The 16,600-nt window shown below is 40.6% G+C and overlaps 2 protein-coding genes across 2 annotated transcripts in view; one reads left to right on the top strand and one right to left on the bottom strand.

Moving 5' to 3' along the window:
* Positions 1–952, bottom strand: part of rnd2 (Rho family GTPase 2) — a 32,954-nt gene extending 32,002 nt beyond the window's left edge. Inside the window, exon 1 of the mRNA XM_085155586.1 lies at positions 6–952. Coding sequence (XP_085011712.1) covers positions 6–107 — 102 coding nt within the window. The 5' untranslated portion in view covers positions 108–952. The remainder of the gene's footprint in view (positions 1–5) is intronic.
* Positions 953–8,044: 7,092 nt separating this feature from the next.
* The window catches only part of vat1 (vesicle amine transport 1), a 31,587-nt gene continuing 23,031 nt past the window's right edge, over positions 8,045–16,600 (top strand). The window contains exons 1-2 of the mRNA XM_085155584.1: positions 8,045–8,756; positions 14,895–15,102. Coding sequence (XP_085011710.1) covers positions 8,331–8,756; positions 14,895–15,102 — 634 coding nt within the window. The 5' untranslated portion in view covers positions 8,045–8,330. The remainder of the gene's footprint in view (positions 8,757–14,894; positions 15,103–16,600) is intronic.

The following is a 16,600-nucleotide window of genomic DNA, read 5'->3' as shown; positions in this document are numbered from 1 at the left end:
CCTACCTCTGGGTAGCAGTCCTTGGCAAAAACGTGCAGGAGCGCAGTTTTCCCACATTGCGTATCCCCGACCACCACAATCTTGCAACGGCTCCCTAGACTGTCCATGGTTTGTCCGTCAGACGTGTATTCTTGACACGGAAAGGTGTTGCATCCAGCATCCGATACGAGGCGCAGCGGAATTCAACACTTTGAAGAAAAATTAGCAAATACATGCGCAGAGCCGGTGCGCTTTATCCAGCTTCTGCTGTCCGACGCGCAGTGCCCCGGTCCCACTGACACACTCCGTCTGACTCGTCCGCTCCCGTAACTGCGAGCAGGACGCACAAAGCCCACCCTGGAAACTCCGCTACTTTGGTTACTGGCCACGCCTTCCTCATTTTCACATCTGAGCCACATCATTCACATGTTGTATGCTGCTCTTATTATTATTAGAAATTAAGGTCCAACTGTACAAATGGTTCACAGGGTTTGTTTTTCTCTTGTATGATTTCACTGAAAAAGCGACCCAGTGTTCATGGAAACCAATCAGTGCTATTTTATCCCTGCAGCGATTGTATTCTGTTGCATCAGAAACCTAATTAAGTCCACAAGAATGATATCACAAGGGTTATGACTAACACTACTAGACTACAGCTAATTATCTCAAAGTTAATAAGGACTCAGTATCATGTCTTTTTTAACTTAACTGTGTGATTAACATAAAATTGGAGCATCTGCTTAAATCTGCCTTTTCCCTTTTAAAAAAAAGGCCTATTTAATATAAAATGAATAAATACGTAATAAGAAAAATTCAAAGCCTGCTCAGTAACGTTTTGTGATGGGTTTTGATTTACTTACTGACCAGCTACAGGGGAGGAATTATACGTTTTGCTAATGAATTACTGTAAATAGGCTTAAACTACTGTAAATAGGCTATAGAATTTAGCCTAGAAATTAGGCTAAATTCCAATTTCCCATTAAGATTTACATGGTATTATTAGCCCTAATGTGTCTTTGAGAATATACATTATTTAATGTTTGTTATGTAATTTTTTTTAGGTATTTTTAGGAGGGATGGCTGTTTGTCTTGTGATAATTACCAAATGTAAAACCTTATTTCACTGTTGGCAAAGCTGCATAAATTCTCAGGACATTGTGCCCCTCGATTTAATGCCAACATGACCTTTTAATGGTGATGCAATAAATGCAGCATACCATGATAAAATAGTCCATCAAATTAAGTAGTTAGAGGTGAATGGGCTGTTTTATGGCTTTTGCAGCCCTTCAATTAGTTGATATTCCTTAGAAGTGCGTGCCCCGCAGAGGAGTTAATGTTTTTGTGAATGAGATAATGAAATGACGCGGTACCACGTGCCGAGACACAGCGCTTGACTCAGCTCTGGTTGTTTGAAGACCGACACCGCCTCCTTGTGGACGAAAAAAAAGTGTCAGCCCATATAAATGTGGGCTATACAACAGCAGTGACCCCAAGTCATAAGCGTTTAAGCCAATACAAGTTACCTGAAACTTAATCCATCAATCACACTTTATTTGTTTAGCATCTTTAATGCAGGTTAGTGCAGTTCAAAATGCTTCACAGATTAAGGACAAGCCAATAAGTGATTAGACATATCAAGAATTAAGAAAACAAAAATATGCAGCAACAAGAGACTTTAAACTACTCAAATAGTTTGTTTGTATTAATGAGAGAAATAAATCCGAATAGGACTATTCGGATTTATTTCTATGACTATGACTATGATCCTGGATGTAGATTAAAAAAAAGTTCATTGAAGCACTTTAGAATATCACATTTTTCACCTAAATTACCTGAATCTTTAAGAGCTGACGTCGTCTGTGGTTTTTGAGGTAGAATTCTGATTAGGCCTTTTTTAATTAAAGAGGTTTAACAGTTTCCGAGCTGTCTAAAAATCAGCCAGTGTGCCTCAGATTTAGCTTTTCTGGCCCAGGCGGCATCTCTCTCTGTGAGGAGATGGAACAGGAAAAAAAATAAGGATTGTCTCAGCTTTTTTCTCTAAATTTGTTAGAGGGCACATGTTTATCTATAATTTTGATAAAAGCATCATAAAAGTATTTTTACACTGGGTCTACATCAGTAAACCTAGTGTGGTAGCTAGGTAGATTCTATTTTAGTCACAGCCTGTAAAACGTGGGTGAAAAAAATCAAGGAAATGCTTACAATCGTGTTTAAAATATTAACTATTTAACTATTTGTGGTCTTGATTATGAGGGCTTTGACTGTCTGACTGCAGCTACCACTCAGTGTTCAACAATATCATTTGCAAAAATACCAATACAGGACAAATTGATGAGTGATGACTTTTCTGGGCATTGAAGAATTGCGTGAGTTCTGAGACAGAAAACATCAGTACCAATTACTCAATCAAATCTTATTTTCTATAGCACATTTGATTAATCTTAGTGCAGTTCAGTGCTTCACAGATGACTAATAGGCCAACAATTAAAACTGCATAAAAAAAATTAATAAAATTACAATGATTTGCAGTAATAAGCAATTATATAAATTAATTAAAGAGCTTAAAAATCAGACATAAGTCTTAATAATAAATACATCTGGGGAAGATTAGAATATAGAATACAGTAATATAGAGATAATACTGATATATTATAAAGGTGGAAGTAAATGCTGAAAAAACAAGGCCCTAAAACATATGAAAAGCTCAAAAAATGTAATCTGGGTAAATTCAGAGTATCTTTGCTTTTGTCAGATGATCTGTTTGGTTACCTTGTATCCATCTTTTGTTGATATTGCTTTTTGTGCAATATTTTCATTTCCTGTCTTGCTTTACCATCGTTTTTGTTCATTTTGCCTTCCTCTGCATTCTACATTGGATAACTCGCTTATGCACACCTGAGCTAAATATTAACATTTGTGTTACCATGTTTCATTACTATGTATCATACCACAACAATATGTTGAAAGTATTTTGCCAGGGTTTATATGTTATTTTGGTTACAGGCCTTCTGTAACTGTTTGCTCTAACTTTACCAGTCTAACATTTCAAGAGCTTAAATTTACATGAACAGAATTCTATTCACATTCATTGTAATAGTAAAGCGATAAAGAATATTAATGCTCACAAAGATGTTACAATGGGCCACCTCTTATTTCTTTACATTTTGCTACAGCCAGACATTCGTGTCAATTTTTAAAAGTGTTCCTGAGCAATAGATCTCCAGGTTTTGTCAAATTATTCTTTGGATATTGGCTGCTTTTTCACTAATTTTTAGTGTAGTCTTTATACTTGACCAGTTTAATAGGAATGTTTGTGTGTGTGGGGGGGGGGGGGGGGGGATGTCATGGAATGAATCAGTGTTTTGTCTAAACATAACAAAAAAACAAAGGATCCATTTCAAATTGTCTCTTTAGGCAATTTGTTACAAACTGGGTTTTTTTTTTTTTTTTTTTTTTTGCAAAATTACGATTTGATGCCTTTTTTTTGTTGAATCTATAAAAAATGAGAAAGATAATACAATTTGACAGTTTTGCACCACCAAGGCAATTCCCCAAGAGCTATTAGCTGAAAACTTCCTTAAGTCCTTAAGAAACTGAGGAAACTGAACAAATAAGGAATAAAAGAAGTGGCAGGCCTAAAAAACTATCTACAGCATTTCAAAAGTATCTAAATCTCGTGTCCTAAAGAAACAGGAAAGAATTCAGCAAAGACCAAACACAGGACCTGAGAGATGCATGTGGCTCTTCAGTTTTCAGAAGCCTCATTAGAAATGGTGTCAATAGACCAGTGGCTGTCAAGAAGCCATTCCTAAGGAAGAGAAACAGGAAGAAAGGTTGAAATATGCCAACATACACAAGAACTGGATTGAAAATCAGTGACATCAGGCCTTACGGTCTTATCAATCCATATTTGAACATTTTCATTCAAATTATCATCAATATCTATGAAAGAAGTCAGGAGAGAGGTAAAACAGTGATTGTCTACGGTTATCTGTAAAACATGGTCCTCTTTCATGGTTCGGGGCTATAATTTAGCAGTGCTGTAAAAAGCATATCTGAGCAGAAAAACAAACAATGGATTGGCTCTCCGAGAGCTTGAGAGAGAACAGAGCAAAAGACATCCAACATCCAAAGAACAGCTTTGAATGTCCTTCAAGAGGGCTGGAGAACTACTCCTGAAAAAAGAAATGACGAGAAAGAGAGTTCAGGCTGTGCTGAAGAATAAAGATGCTCATACCAAATATTGACTTTCAAACTTGTTAGAATTGTACAATTTGTTTTTGCCTTGTGTACTATGTATATTTATTTCAATTAATTTGAGTGAAACTAATCTTTAAAAAAGTAAATGCTTCATGTTGGAGTCATTAGAGCAGCAGGTGGCAGTATTTATTCATTATTAAAGCAGGCTTTTGTTTTGTTTTACTCGGGGACCAAAGACCTGTAGCATGCAGAAATTTAGGATGTTTTCAAGATCATTATCAGTTTAAGAAAACTCGTGTACATTTTAATAACTATATCTAAAGCCTTCATGGAGTTTAATTTTACTTAAACAGCATACCTCTGTTAAGGGAACTGGAGACCCGGTTTGTTAAAATAGCTGAACACGAGGGAAACAATACCTCACACATTACCCACATTGCACTTATTTGCCTAAATGCATCAGCGTTTGCAATAAAAAGTGGGAGATTTGCATTCACCGTAATGTTGACGGTTCAGTCTGCTTTACCTGCCATTGGCAGTTTATCATTATGACTGTGCTGAATACTGCTAAATGCTACGAGATGCTTGACAGTCTACTCAGCCAGCAAATTCATTACACCCATGGATTAATAGTGCAGATATGGCAGTGGATCATTCGACACCAAACTATAACCAGTTTATAAATGCCCAGTGGGTGGTCATCTTATTTCCAAGCTTTCAGTTTCTGTAAACGTGCCAAGTACAACTGATTGAGGCTGAAGGCTTTACAGTGAAATTATTACAGTCTGCATTTTATTTCAAACCCAACATAAAAACTAAACCGTGTTGCCTTTTCGCTTTGAAATACTCGCATTTCGAACCTCCCTCCAGGTCAGCCTTTGTGGCAGTTGTATCTGTAATGTTGGGTGGATCTAACCTCTGCCTCGATTAAGGCATACACATACACTTTTTAGCACAATCAGCTTCTTAACCTCCTCCCGTCACAGAAATTGCACAGATCATAGGTCTGTCACTGAGATTCTGATTCTTGGGGTTTGAACTGGTCAAGATAAAATCTTAAATAGTGAAAAGAATTTTACTCTTCAAGTCCCTGAAGAGATTTGATATGATACAGCCAGAGTAGAATAAATTCAAAGTAACGGTTTAACTTTTCACAATCCACAGTCAAAAATAGTTGCTTATGAACCTTATCTTAATGATAGAGTTCATAAGCAAAGAGGGCTGAAACCACAGATTAAGCAAGAAGCCAGCTCTGAAAATGATTTGTATTCCTCCTCAAGGATAATGTCACCAAACCATACAGGAAAAAAACTACTTCAGTGTATTAACAGGGTAAAACATTTATGCACCTTTATGTTTTCATCAATAAGCTGATAAGTCACCATAGCCACACAACTGTATTCATTTCATACATTTGCAGTAATAATTCCCGCTGACAGCCACGTGGAGGGTTTAAGTGAGCTCTCATTGATTTTTTTTTCTCATAGATTTGTTGTTAGTCCCACAATTTGCCCAGTTTTAATGGAAATGAAAATATGTGTGTGTTTGTAGTTCACACACACACATCCTCAGAGACTAGCCAGACTCCCTGCAGACTCGGTCTATTATTTTCCTGGCAGTGTGGTGACACAGTACTTTACTTTTTACAGTTCATTCAGTAACCTACTTAGACAATAGAGAAAGTCTCCACACTACACCAGGTGTCCAATACATCTTTGGTCCTACTTTCCTTTAATTGCAAGCCTATTCTGTGATGGACATGTTTTCGAAGCCCCTTTATCGCTGGTACATGAAGCCATTTTCCTGACTTGTCATAGTTAAAGTGAAGGAAGGCCTCTCAGATGTGAGAAACCTGAACATAGCGATGTACAGAGTGGCTCGGTGCTGTTGGGAAACAATAGACATCTGCCTTATAATATTGTGTCAAAGTGACAGATCAATAATGCCTGCATCCTACATCATTAAACTGCTGTGGGATATTGATTGCTGAGTTTGTGCTGAGTGGCACTTTACAGCCACAAGGTGTCTCACCACTCCTCTTGTGGTCACTGCTCTCTGAACACTGGGCTAGGCCCTCAACTCTAAAGGCATTGAGCTGATGAGTGGAAATGTCCTCTTGTTTCTGTTTGGGACAAAATATAAGCAGCTACGTGTGCCACTTGCTGTATGTTTTTGTTCGCAACAAGCTTCTACAAAATTCTAAAATTATACAGCGAATAATATTCACAGTAAAGCTGGGAATGTTATGAGTGCCAGTGTCCCACTTTTGGAAAAGTCATCCTGCCCCGTGGCCAGTGTTGGGAAGGTTACTTTTAAAATGTATTCCATTACAGAATACAGAATACATGCCCCGAAATGTATTCTGTAACGTATTCCGTTACGTTACTCAATGAGAGTAACGTATTCTGAATACTTTGGATTACTTAATATATTATCATGCTGTTTACAACTATGTGAATGTACTATTGCTGTGATTTATTACTGTTACTGAAGGTCCGCGGCTCCGAACCGTAGTAAAGGGACCTCTGACTAATACAGTGGGTTCTGTGTCGGGCTCGTAGCCGAAAACTAGCTTTACTTTGTTGTCTGGGTCAACTTTGCTAGCGAGAGACAGAGAGGGGCGTTGAACGGCTGCTCCAAAGGAACTTATTGTTTTTGGAGGAAAACACGAACACGGTGTACAGTCGAGTCTTAATAGCATACTTACAACTGGGCTCGTCAGGCACTCTTCTTGGCTGCAGTGGTTATTATTATATTTACATGCTTCCAGCTCCCGTTTTTGCTGGATGACAGCTCGTACTTTTCCTTTTTCTCCCTCCCTCGCTCACAGACACATAACGGGTATGGCAGTCCATTCTCCCTGCAGCACAGACTACACTGCCCATGAGGCTACATAGCTATACCTGTAGCATTCTGCCTATTAGCTTAGCACAACAACAACAAAAAAGCCTCTCTCACCCAGGAAACAGCAGAGAGAGAGAGCGTCACCCTGTAACCATGGCAACCGTAACGCTGCCGCCTGGAACAACAGAACGTAGCTGTCAAACAAAACCCAAGCAGACCTGACCCGCCACAATATGAAACAGGGAAGTACCACCGTGTAATCCATTTATATCAACAAGGTAACTGTATTCTAAATACCACCTTTTTAAACAGTAACTGTAAGGGAATACAGTTACTCATATTTTGTATTTTAAATACGTAATGGCGGTACATGTATTCCGTTACTCCCCAACACTGCCCGTGGCTCTGGATCCTCCTTGCTGTGGAAGGATAATACAAAGCAGGTTATATCGTTTCATCAAACACTGGCTTGACCTCAACACAAGCTCATATTTTTTTCTGAGCTGTCTGTGCAGGGAAGTTACAACAATGAGCAGTAAGCAGGTCCAAAGTTCCTGCAAATCCTACTGCAGAATAGGCAGCATAAACAGACGTTTCCTGTCGCTCCTGGTGTTCCACAAACCTCTCTGTTAAACAGGCTGCAGTAAACAGCCAACACATTCCTGCTAAAAGAAATATTAAATAAACATGTTTATACAATTCAGTGCCTAAAATGAAAAGCCTACTGAGTCTATGATGGCATTTTTGTGTCACACGGTGTAGTTAATCTTGTATTAATCTTTAACTGCAGCTTTCTTTGAAGTGCTTTTCTATTCTTAAAGCTACTTTTTCCTTTAACCACAGCACCTCAATATTCTTAAGAGGATTTGCAGGAATAGCAGGCTTGGACGTTTTTCCAAGGATTGCTTTACTTGCCTTTCAGTCTTAATTGACATTTTTTGTAAATCATCCCTCTGCTTAATGCAATATAGGCTCATTCTATAGTCTAAGACAGACAGCCAAATCCACCCAGTCATACAAGCCAATCCCCAAGCTTCATCAGTACTCCGTGTTTTCCAGACTGCCTATGTCTCGTCCCACTCACACTCTCTGTCAGAGCGCGGCGTTGACAACCACTGGCCACTGATCAGCCCACTTTGCACGGGTCGCGTCTCCATGCTAGACTGCTGAAAAAGGAGCTCTGTCCCTCACATTTTCTTTTACTTGCAAGTCAAGCATCTGACTGAAAGCAGCAAGCCCGTCCACGGCAACAAAAGCACAAGAAGTCAACCTCCAAGTGATTTTCTAGGCTCATCACTGTCTGCACAATGTCTGGAGAAGACGCACCTGCTCAGCAGCAAAACGCCGTGGACCAAAAGCAGGAAACCAAACCTACCGAGGAGCCCAAAACCGAGCCACCCAAGACGGAGTCCCCACCCGCCGCCGCCGCAGAGGCAGCGGCCACCCCGGCGGCGACCACCGAGAAGGTCCCTGAAGAGGAGACCTTCACCTACCGCGCTCTGGTGCTCACCGGCTACGGGGGGTATGATAAAGTCAAGCTGCAGGTGAAGAAAGGCAAGCCGACACTCAAGGCTGGTGAGGTCCTGGTTCGGGTCAAGGCATGCGGACTGAACTTCGCCGACTTGATGGCCAGACAGGGGCTGTACGACCGGCTGCCGTCCCCGCCGGTTACCCCGGGAATGGAGTGCTCCGGGGTGGTGGAGGCTGTAGGGGAGGAAGTAACAGACAGAAAAGTAAGCACAAACTAGCTGTTGCCTTTTCTTTCTTTTACTGTGTCATATAAAAATGTTTTGGTGATATGTATTTCATTCAGTTTGGGGCTGAACTGTTACATCTGGGCATGGGCGTGTCAGGCTTTTCTCGCTTCGCTGGAAAAAAGTAGCGGTCGGGTTTCCATTTCCAGGATTAAATTAATTTAACGTCATCAATCGATTGCAAGGCAATTCATACAAAATACGGGGATAATATAAATCGACTTTTTGGTTTAATATTGAGCTAATGTGGTTTCACATCCATTCATTCACTTCTGCGTAGAAAGCAGATGGCACTTGTTGTCTTAACGTGAAAAGCAATAAAGCATGTCAGTGTGCTCATGTTGATTTTTCATCTCTGTTGAAGAAGCCAAAAGTGTGTTAATGAGGCAAGTTGTGCACAATGCGGCCAACAGAGGCGTCGCCCCTCTTGTCTCCCCGGTTTTCGAATTGCGCTACCAGTGCGCACTTAGATTGAGCAACTTCAAGTACAAACTAGTTGCTGAGATTGAGAAGGATTCTCTGTTCACACCAAACATTCATGTTGAAAGTCTAAATCTATATAAACACATGTAATCTGTGGGATGCCTTCCATCCTTGCTGCACCTACGCTATGCTGCGCTTTGATGTGCGCCATGGTGCGCCGTGTTGCGTCAAGTTAGCTGGAGACACCGTGGACAAGACCGGAAATGAGTGTGTTCTGCCTTCAGAATTAAAGATACTAACGCGTTCATGTGTTTATTAGCCTATCATATTTTGTTAAGAAAAAGAATGAAGCAATTAGGTGTGAGAAAACGAGCACTTTTGATGGACAATAATTGAAAAGAGTGGCTAATGGGTATACAAAGTGGCTCTACTTGCAAAATGTTAGGCTAATTAATAGGCATTTTATTTTGGAGAATATGGAACGCTGTCACAGTAAATATTATGACTTGACACCGGTGGCGGAGACCGAAGTCACCGACGCCTTTTGTTACCGGGAGCGACGATGGCGCACACACGAATGGAAAGGGCGAGGCGCGACGCAACAGACAGCATGGTGTGAGAAACTGAATCAGTCGCACTATGTTCCAACAGATATCGAATCATATGTCCTGTGCTCAGAGATCTCTTTAACCCAGTGTTTCAACATCAAAAGTTCAAACCAGTGCGCTCTCAGACAATTAAGTAAATTAAACAGAATATTGAAGCCCCTTCCACCTTGATTGTCATCCACAAAGAACGATGCGTTGTGATTATTGGCAGGATTATTGGTGTCTGTCTTAAATTGCACGATGAGCCATATGAATCTATGTCTTGTCTCCTAGCAGCATGGCATCACCACGGTAACGCCTTTTAAAGGTTGTTAAACAAAAAAAAAAAAAAAAAAAAAAAGAACCCAAACGTTACAAAGCAGCCAATGATGACTCACGCTGCTTGTTGTACTAGTACCAGATTTTCTCACATCGTCCAGTTAATATCTGTGGACAACACCATGTGATGCAAGTGCAGAATCAGTCCATCTGACAGGGAGTGGCACATATGTCTGTAAGGTGTGGATCCCTAGATGGATGGCTAATCTATTGCAAGATAACAGTAATAGATTAATTAAATGATTGGTGATGGGTGAACTTACAGCAGCCAGACATCATAGAAAGCGAAGACCCCTGTGTTTTGAGAATACTTCATTGCTCCTTTCCACATTGTCAGGGATGTTGATTTGATTTAAAGGTCACAAAGCACACATAGAAACACACAGCCTATCGATACGCTCCTACATCCCCTTGCGGCCTTTAGCTTATAGAATTAGGAGACAATCTTCCTAATGGATAGAGATCACTGCAATCTTTTGGCAGCTGACTCACATGGAATGTGCTGACCCCTGATGGCACAGAATTTTTGGGTGGCTCATCACCCACTGCTGCATTATTTGTCTGCCCTGTATCTCTCCCAGATAGACATATGCACACAAAGACATTCGACAGTGGGAGTGTCTGAGTGTTTTTCTTCCCATATCTAATACATAAAGGCAATAATATATTGCTTCTTAATTAAATAAAGTAAGATAAACAGTGGTTAAGTAGAGTGCAATCCATTTTATTTCATATTTCCAAAACATTGATATAGCATATTAGATATGCAATGATTTAGGTTAATTTCTTTGTTGTTTGTTTGTTTTTGAGTCTTTTTAATGCTTCTACACTTTCTCCCCCCCTTTGGCGAGTGCAAAGACACGTGGGATTCTAAATTTCTCACTTCAAAGCATGACTTTAAAAGTGTTGTAGTGTTTAAACAGGTGGTTTTGTATTTGGACTCTGTTGCGGGTGTGTGAATGGGTTTTTTGGTGTTTCTCTGGCCAAGGAGAGAGTTAAGGTTTATCTAGCTATGGGCCACCCTGACTAAGACACCCATAGCAATTAATGACATCTGGTCAGGATTCATCTTCAGGAAGTTTGTTAAAATGCTGAATAGGACAGTATTCACATACACATGTGGTGAAAGAAGTAGGGGAATTGCAAGAACACTGATGTCCTGTTATAAGAAACTTAAGTAAGGATATGCAGCAAGGACATGTAATTATTCATTAAAGTAATAAACTGTAAAGTTATAGTTTAGAGCTCTCAGCTCTTTATTGTAGTTTACTAAAATTCTTGAAGTATAGATAAAGGCTATTAAACATTTTTAGATTATGTTCAAAGATTAAACAATATTTGTTTTGAAACTCAAATCAGTACATGGATCAAACAGTACCGTACGCTGGTTTTTACTCTATCTTGACCTCCTTTTATTTATTTATTTTTCTCCTCCATTGTCTATCAGTAACTTTCCCTTCAAAGAACTATAAGTTGACTGAAGTATTACAGGGGTTGAGTCACCTGAAATAACCCTAGCAGGCAAATGTGGGGAAAAGTAAAACACTGAGTCAGATCAGAAAAATCATGAATCACCCCGAAGCTCCCGTGACACTAAACATCAGCGGGGTTTTTTTAATGTTTTGTTTTTTGTTTTTTGTTTTTTACATCAGACCAGCTTTAAAAATGTTCTCCCTCGGTGAGGATCTCGCCCATATGTTCTCAATTACCTCCCTGGCCCACATTGTCAGTCTGGTATTTCCTCCATCTATCCTCCCCTGCCTTTATCTATAGCTTTTTTTTCCTTTCATATAATCTCTTAATTCTGTCTTTGACCGCTGGGCTATCAGCGACTTGCTCTGTCGTGCTGCCTTCACTTATTCTGGCCTTGTAACAGTTGCTGGCTTTCTAAAGAACAGCTTTCTCTATTTTCTTCTTGAGATTGTAACACGTGCTTTCCTTTCTCTTCTGGAAATTTCTAAAGGTGAACAGCTAGACTTTATTAATTCATCTGAGGGAAAAAAGATGATAGATAAAATATAGAGATGCAGCAAGTGAGTGCGAAAAGCAAAAAACAGCTTGCAGACCATCATGTAGTTTGCTGGATGGGAGCTGGGTGTGGCCTTAACACCATACAAACTCCATGTTAAACCTAACGCCTACTGATGCAGCAGAAATATGTATGCTTTAATTTTATTCACAGGAGTCACAAGAGCTGTGTGGGTGTTATGTTTGGCCTTTATCTTTCGCCTGAACCTGACTTTGTTCAACCTTTCTTTTCTTTTTTTTTAAACTTGATAATTTTTTTGCCTACATCATCAAAGCTCCAAGCCACAAAGCAGCTGACTTGGAGGCTTGCATACCCCAAAATTGAATCACCATCTGATTAAGTCCATTCATATACAATGTCTTTGTTCAGGGTGCCTGCACTCCTCACCCTAACTACATCTGATGCAGCATGAAGGCAGAGAAAGGAAGTGCAAGAAGAGGCTATGCGTTTGTCACACTGTGAAGATGTTGTAACAGAAGTGTCACAAGGCTGGTTTATTTGGCCTTGAATGTTCCTACGCAGCTTCTGTGTGACTGACAGTAACTCACATGCTTTACATGGGCATGGAAGAATGGCTGCAAATGCATTTGTGAGTCATGTTTGTTTCCTGTAAACGCCTGAACTCCCCCGCGTATCGATTTGTACCACACTGCACCCCCAATTAAATCACAGAGGTTGATGAATTTGAAGATCCCAGCGGTAAGAAAAGACAAGGAGATGGAAATGTGAGAGAGCTGTCAGCAAGCCAAGGGAAGTAGCCCGTGGTAAAAAAGTGATAGTATACTCTGAAATATACCAAATGACTCAGCCTTTAGACAGAAAGATGAGGGTATGAAAAGAGAGAGAGAGAGAGGGAGATCTCTCTAATTGGAATGGATAGACAGCGAGGCGCATGGCTCCCTCCAGACCATTAGAGAAGCCCGGGTGGAGAGGGTTTGTTCCCAGGAGGCGAGAGCTTGTCTTATGCTCAGCCATGGGGAAGAATCTGGCAGGGAATGTGATGGGTGGAGAGAAGCCAGGGGAGAAGATGGGCCCCATTGTCCTGTCTCACTGATGAGGAAGAGGTGATACGGGACACTCCTCACAAGGGAAAGAAGAAAAAGGATGGTTAAGACAGAAAGAGACAACAGAGGATGAAGAACTGGTGATGAAAGAGGGGATGTCAAAGAAGTCACAGACAGGATGAGACGCGGGACTGGAGAAGGGGAAGGAAGACATGCTATAGTTATAAGAGGAAAAGGAGTCAGGAAGTGAAAGAGAAAGAAGGGAAGAGAAAAAGTGGGGAGAGTGGAAACGAGGTGGGAGGGTGAGCTATGTCAGGAGCTGTGGATAAGGGGGAGGAAGAAAACAGGAAAAGATTTATAATGCTACAGTTGTTGCTGTTTCTTGTGTCCCTCGACTGAGTTCTCCTGATTGGTTAGTTAGCCCACTGGGGGAGGGGGGTAATATCATGGCTAATTCTTGTGGAAAGAGACTTTTGCGAATTGGAGGATCCTGCTTTGATAAGGATGGTCTGAGAGCAGTAAAAGGACAAGATGGTGATTGAGATATGAAACACACATTGCACCTGGGACCAAAGTTGTTCTAAAGCAGTACTAAAGCAGTGTTCTAAAGCAGTAACATTTTAAATTATTAAATGCTTCTCACATGTTTTCTCATATTAAGAGCCAAGAGGGCACTTATGATGTAGTGATTGTTTGGTTTTTTCCCCTTCTTGAGTGTTATTTCCTGATCGCATGTAATACTTTGATTCTTTCTCATGTTTTAATACGATGCATGTTGGTTTTTAAAGCGAACAAAATCTTCGTGCAAGCAGTTAACCACTTCAAATCTTTTCTTCTTTTTCTTTAACTGCATCACTGTTTTTCTTCCTTTATAAACTTGGCGCAGCTCTGGTTACTATTCTTACTCTGCTCTAGTTTATCGCTTTCCTTCTTTGCTTCCACACTTTAAAAGCGAAGTGTTTGAGTTTGGTGACCGAGGTGGCCGCATGTTTGTGTGTGTTGCTATAAAATAAAAATAAACCTTAGTCTAACTATTTCTGTTCCGTGGATTGCATCATTCACACTGCACTAAGGACTATGAGATAAAGATAGCAGGAGATAAACAGACCAGCGCCTCCAGCAGTGAAACGGGTTCATCTCAAGAACTCAGTCGGTTAAAAAAATTGCAGAATTTAGACCTTATTTAAGAAAATTGTTTAAAAATCTGTTATACATACATTACTGTAATGTATCATTCTGCAGTTGATACAATATTGACCCAGAGACAGAAAGGAGAGGTTTTTCCCTGGCTTACATCATTGTAAGGTGGTCCACGGGATTCTGATATGTTTTAGTGGGAAACAGATATCTTACTGATTTTCCAGTGCTTTAGGACTTTGGTGTCAATCTTTTTTGTCAGGTGGGATGAACTCAAAAATCCCCTCATCGACACCACTCATCAATAATGCAAATGTGTTCAATTAAATGAATTTTAAATGGGATCTTATTTTAATTCTGCATGTTCCAGTCATTTGTAGAGCTGTATGCTTGCACTGGAAAACTTGTAACCATTTCAGTGATTTATCCATTCATTAAGAAAATAAATTGTTCACGTGTTAACTTAATATGTGCATGTAATGTAATCAGACCATCTCATTTATATTCATTTACCCCCTAACAAGCTCTGGCCCCCAGGTTACAAGAACTGAATTTACAATTTCTTTCCACCCATGTCTTGCTGTGCTCTTTGTTTCAGGTTGGTGATAAGGTTATGGTGCTGAACCGCTTTGGGCTGTGGCAGGAGGTAGCAGTGGCGCCAGCAAACCACACCTTCCTAATCCCAGAGGGGATGAGTTTTGAGGAGGCAGCAGCCCTGCCTGTCAACTACATCACCGCCTACATGATGCTGTTTGACTTTGGCAACCTGCGACCCAACCAGAGCGTGCTCGTCCATGCGGCTGCAGGTAAAAACTAAGCAGAAACCAGTTTTCAAAAATATAGAGACATTTTTATGCGCATGTGGAACACACAGACTCCTTGTTTTCTGCCAGGCATAGGTTGAAGATACATTAATAAAAGGGATTGTTACTTCAACCACTGTGCTTGCAGCGTTGAATAATTGCCTGCATTCCAAAAAGGTCATATGTAAATAAATGTAATCCTACAGCTATTTGTCAGTTTCATCTTAGTTTGCACCATCTCTGTGATTGTGTACTGAACTGTGTTTATATCAACCTCTTTAATAGAGTTAAAGAGACCATTTTACAGTTCATCAGAAGAGCACAAATCAAAGATACAAAGCTGGTATTACAGACTAAAGAAAACACCCTTTGGCATTTTCACTTCTTGACTTTCTCCTTCTCTGCGTGCCCTGTTTATGCATTTTTCTTTATGAATTATAGCCAATGGAAAAGGTCCCAGACTTCATCTGTATGAGATATGGCTCAGTGTTTTACTCTCTCTAGGACTCCACTAATACAAGAGCACCTGCCACCTGGAGTGTAAACGGTCAACGTTCAGAGCGAGTGTGTGGGAGGGAGAGAGATGGGGATTGAGGGAGTAAAAGCACCTGTTTTGGGGTGTGATCCACAAAGCTTGAGAGCATTTAATTCTGCTCTGTTTACACAATCAGGCCAGCTGGAGAGAACTGAAGAACACTAGCCAAAATAAGACGCTCTCTCATTCTCCCTTCCCCTTTTCTGCTGTCTACCACTGCACATTTCTCCCTTTTTGTCTTATTCCCACTTTAATTGTGTAGAGGGAGCAAGAAAGGGATCCCTCAGCTTTGGGAGCAGTTTGTGGGTGAGGGTTGCTAAGAAACCTGACACTTTTGGGATGCTGACTGCCAGGTGAATGCATCCCTTGACATTAACACTGAAAAAAGAATGAATTTGTAAGCTAAACTGCGATATGCTGAATGACAGCTAACATGCTCATAGTTGTGGAACTGGTGGTCTACAGGGGAATCCCAAATGTTTGCATTAATCATATCATCTAGTTGATGGAATTCATCCCTGTGAATACAAAAACTGTATAGCCCAAGGGTTCCTGTGCAGAGTGTGTTGTCGATGAGAGGAATGCTGTGTGGTGTGGTGTAAGACACATTTCCCTGCTGGTTTGGTTGATGCGGCATCTCTGGTTTCTCAGGGCAGGCTGCCAATCTTGGCTCGCCAGCTGTCCGGACATCAGGATTGTAAAAGCACATTGCTGAGGCTATGACAAAAACATTTGCTGAACAGTCTTGCCAGCGCTCTGTCATTCCTTGCATGTGTAAATAATCATTGCAAATAGTGTACGTCCTGCTGCACCGCTCTAAAAGCTAGCAGTGTGTATATTAGTAGTGCCTTTTCTGAATAAGGTGTTAGAGCGTGAGAGCTGCGTGCATCCTTCTCTTAACATCATCATCGGCTGCGTGGCTCAAAGTGTGTGTGTGCGTGTGTGTGTCCCATCCTGAGTCTGTCA

This window comes from Neolamprologus multifasciatus, chromosome 4 (genome assembly GCF_963576455.1).
Source record: "Neolamprologus multifasciatus chromosome 4, fNeoMul1.2, whole genome shotgun sequence".
NCBI lineage: Eukaryota > Metazoa > Chordata > Actinopteri > Cichliformes > Cichlidae > Neolamprologus > Neolamprologus multifasciatus.
The sequence above is the reverse complement of the archived record's forward strand: the minus strand, read 5'-3'. Positions and strand labels throughout refer to the sequence as shown.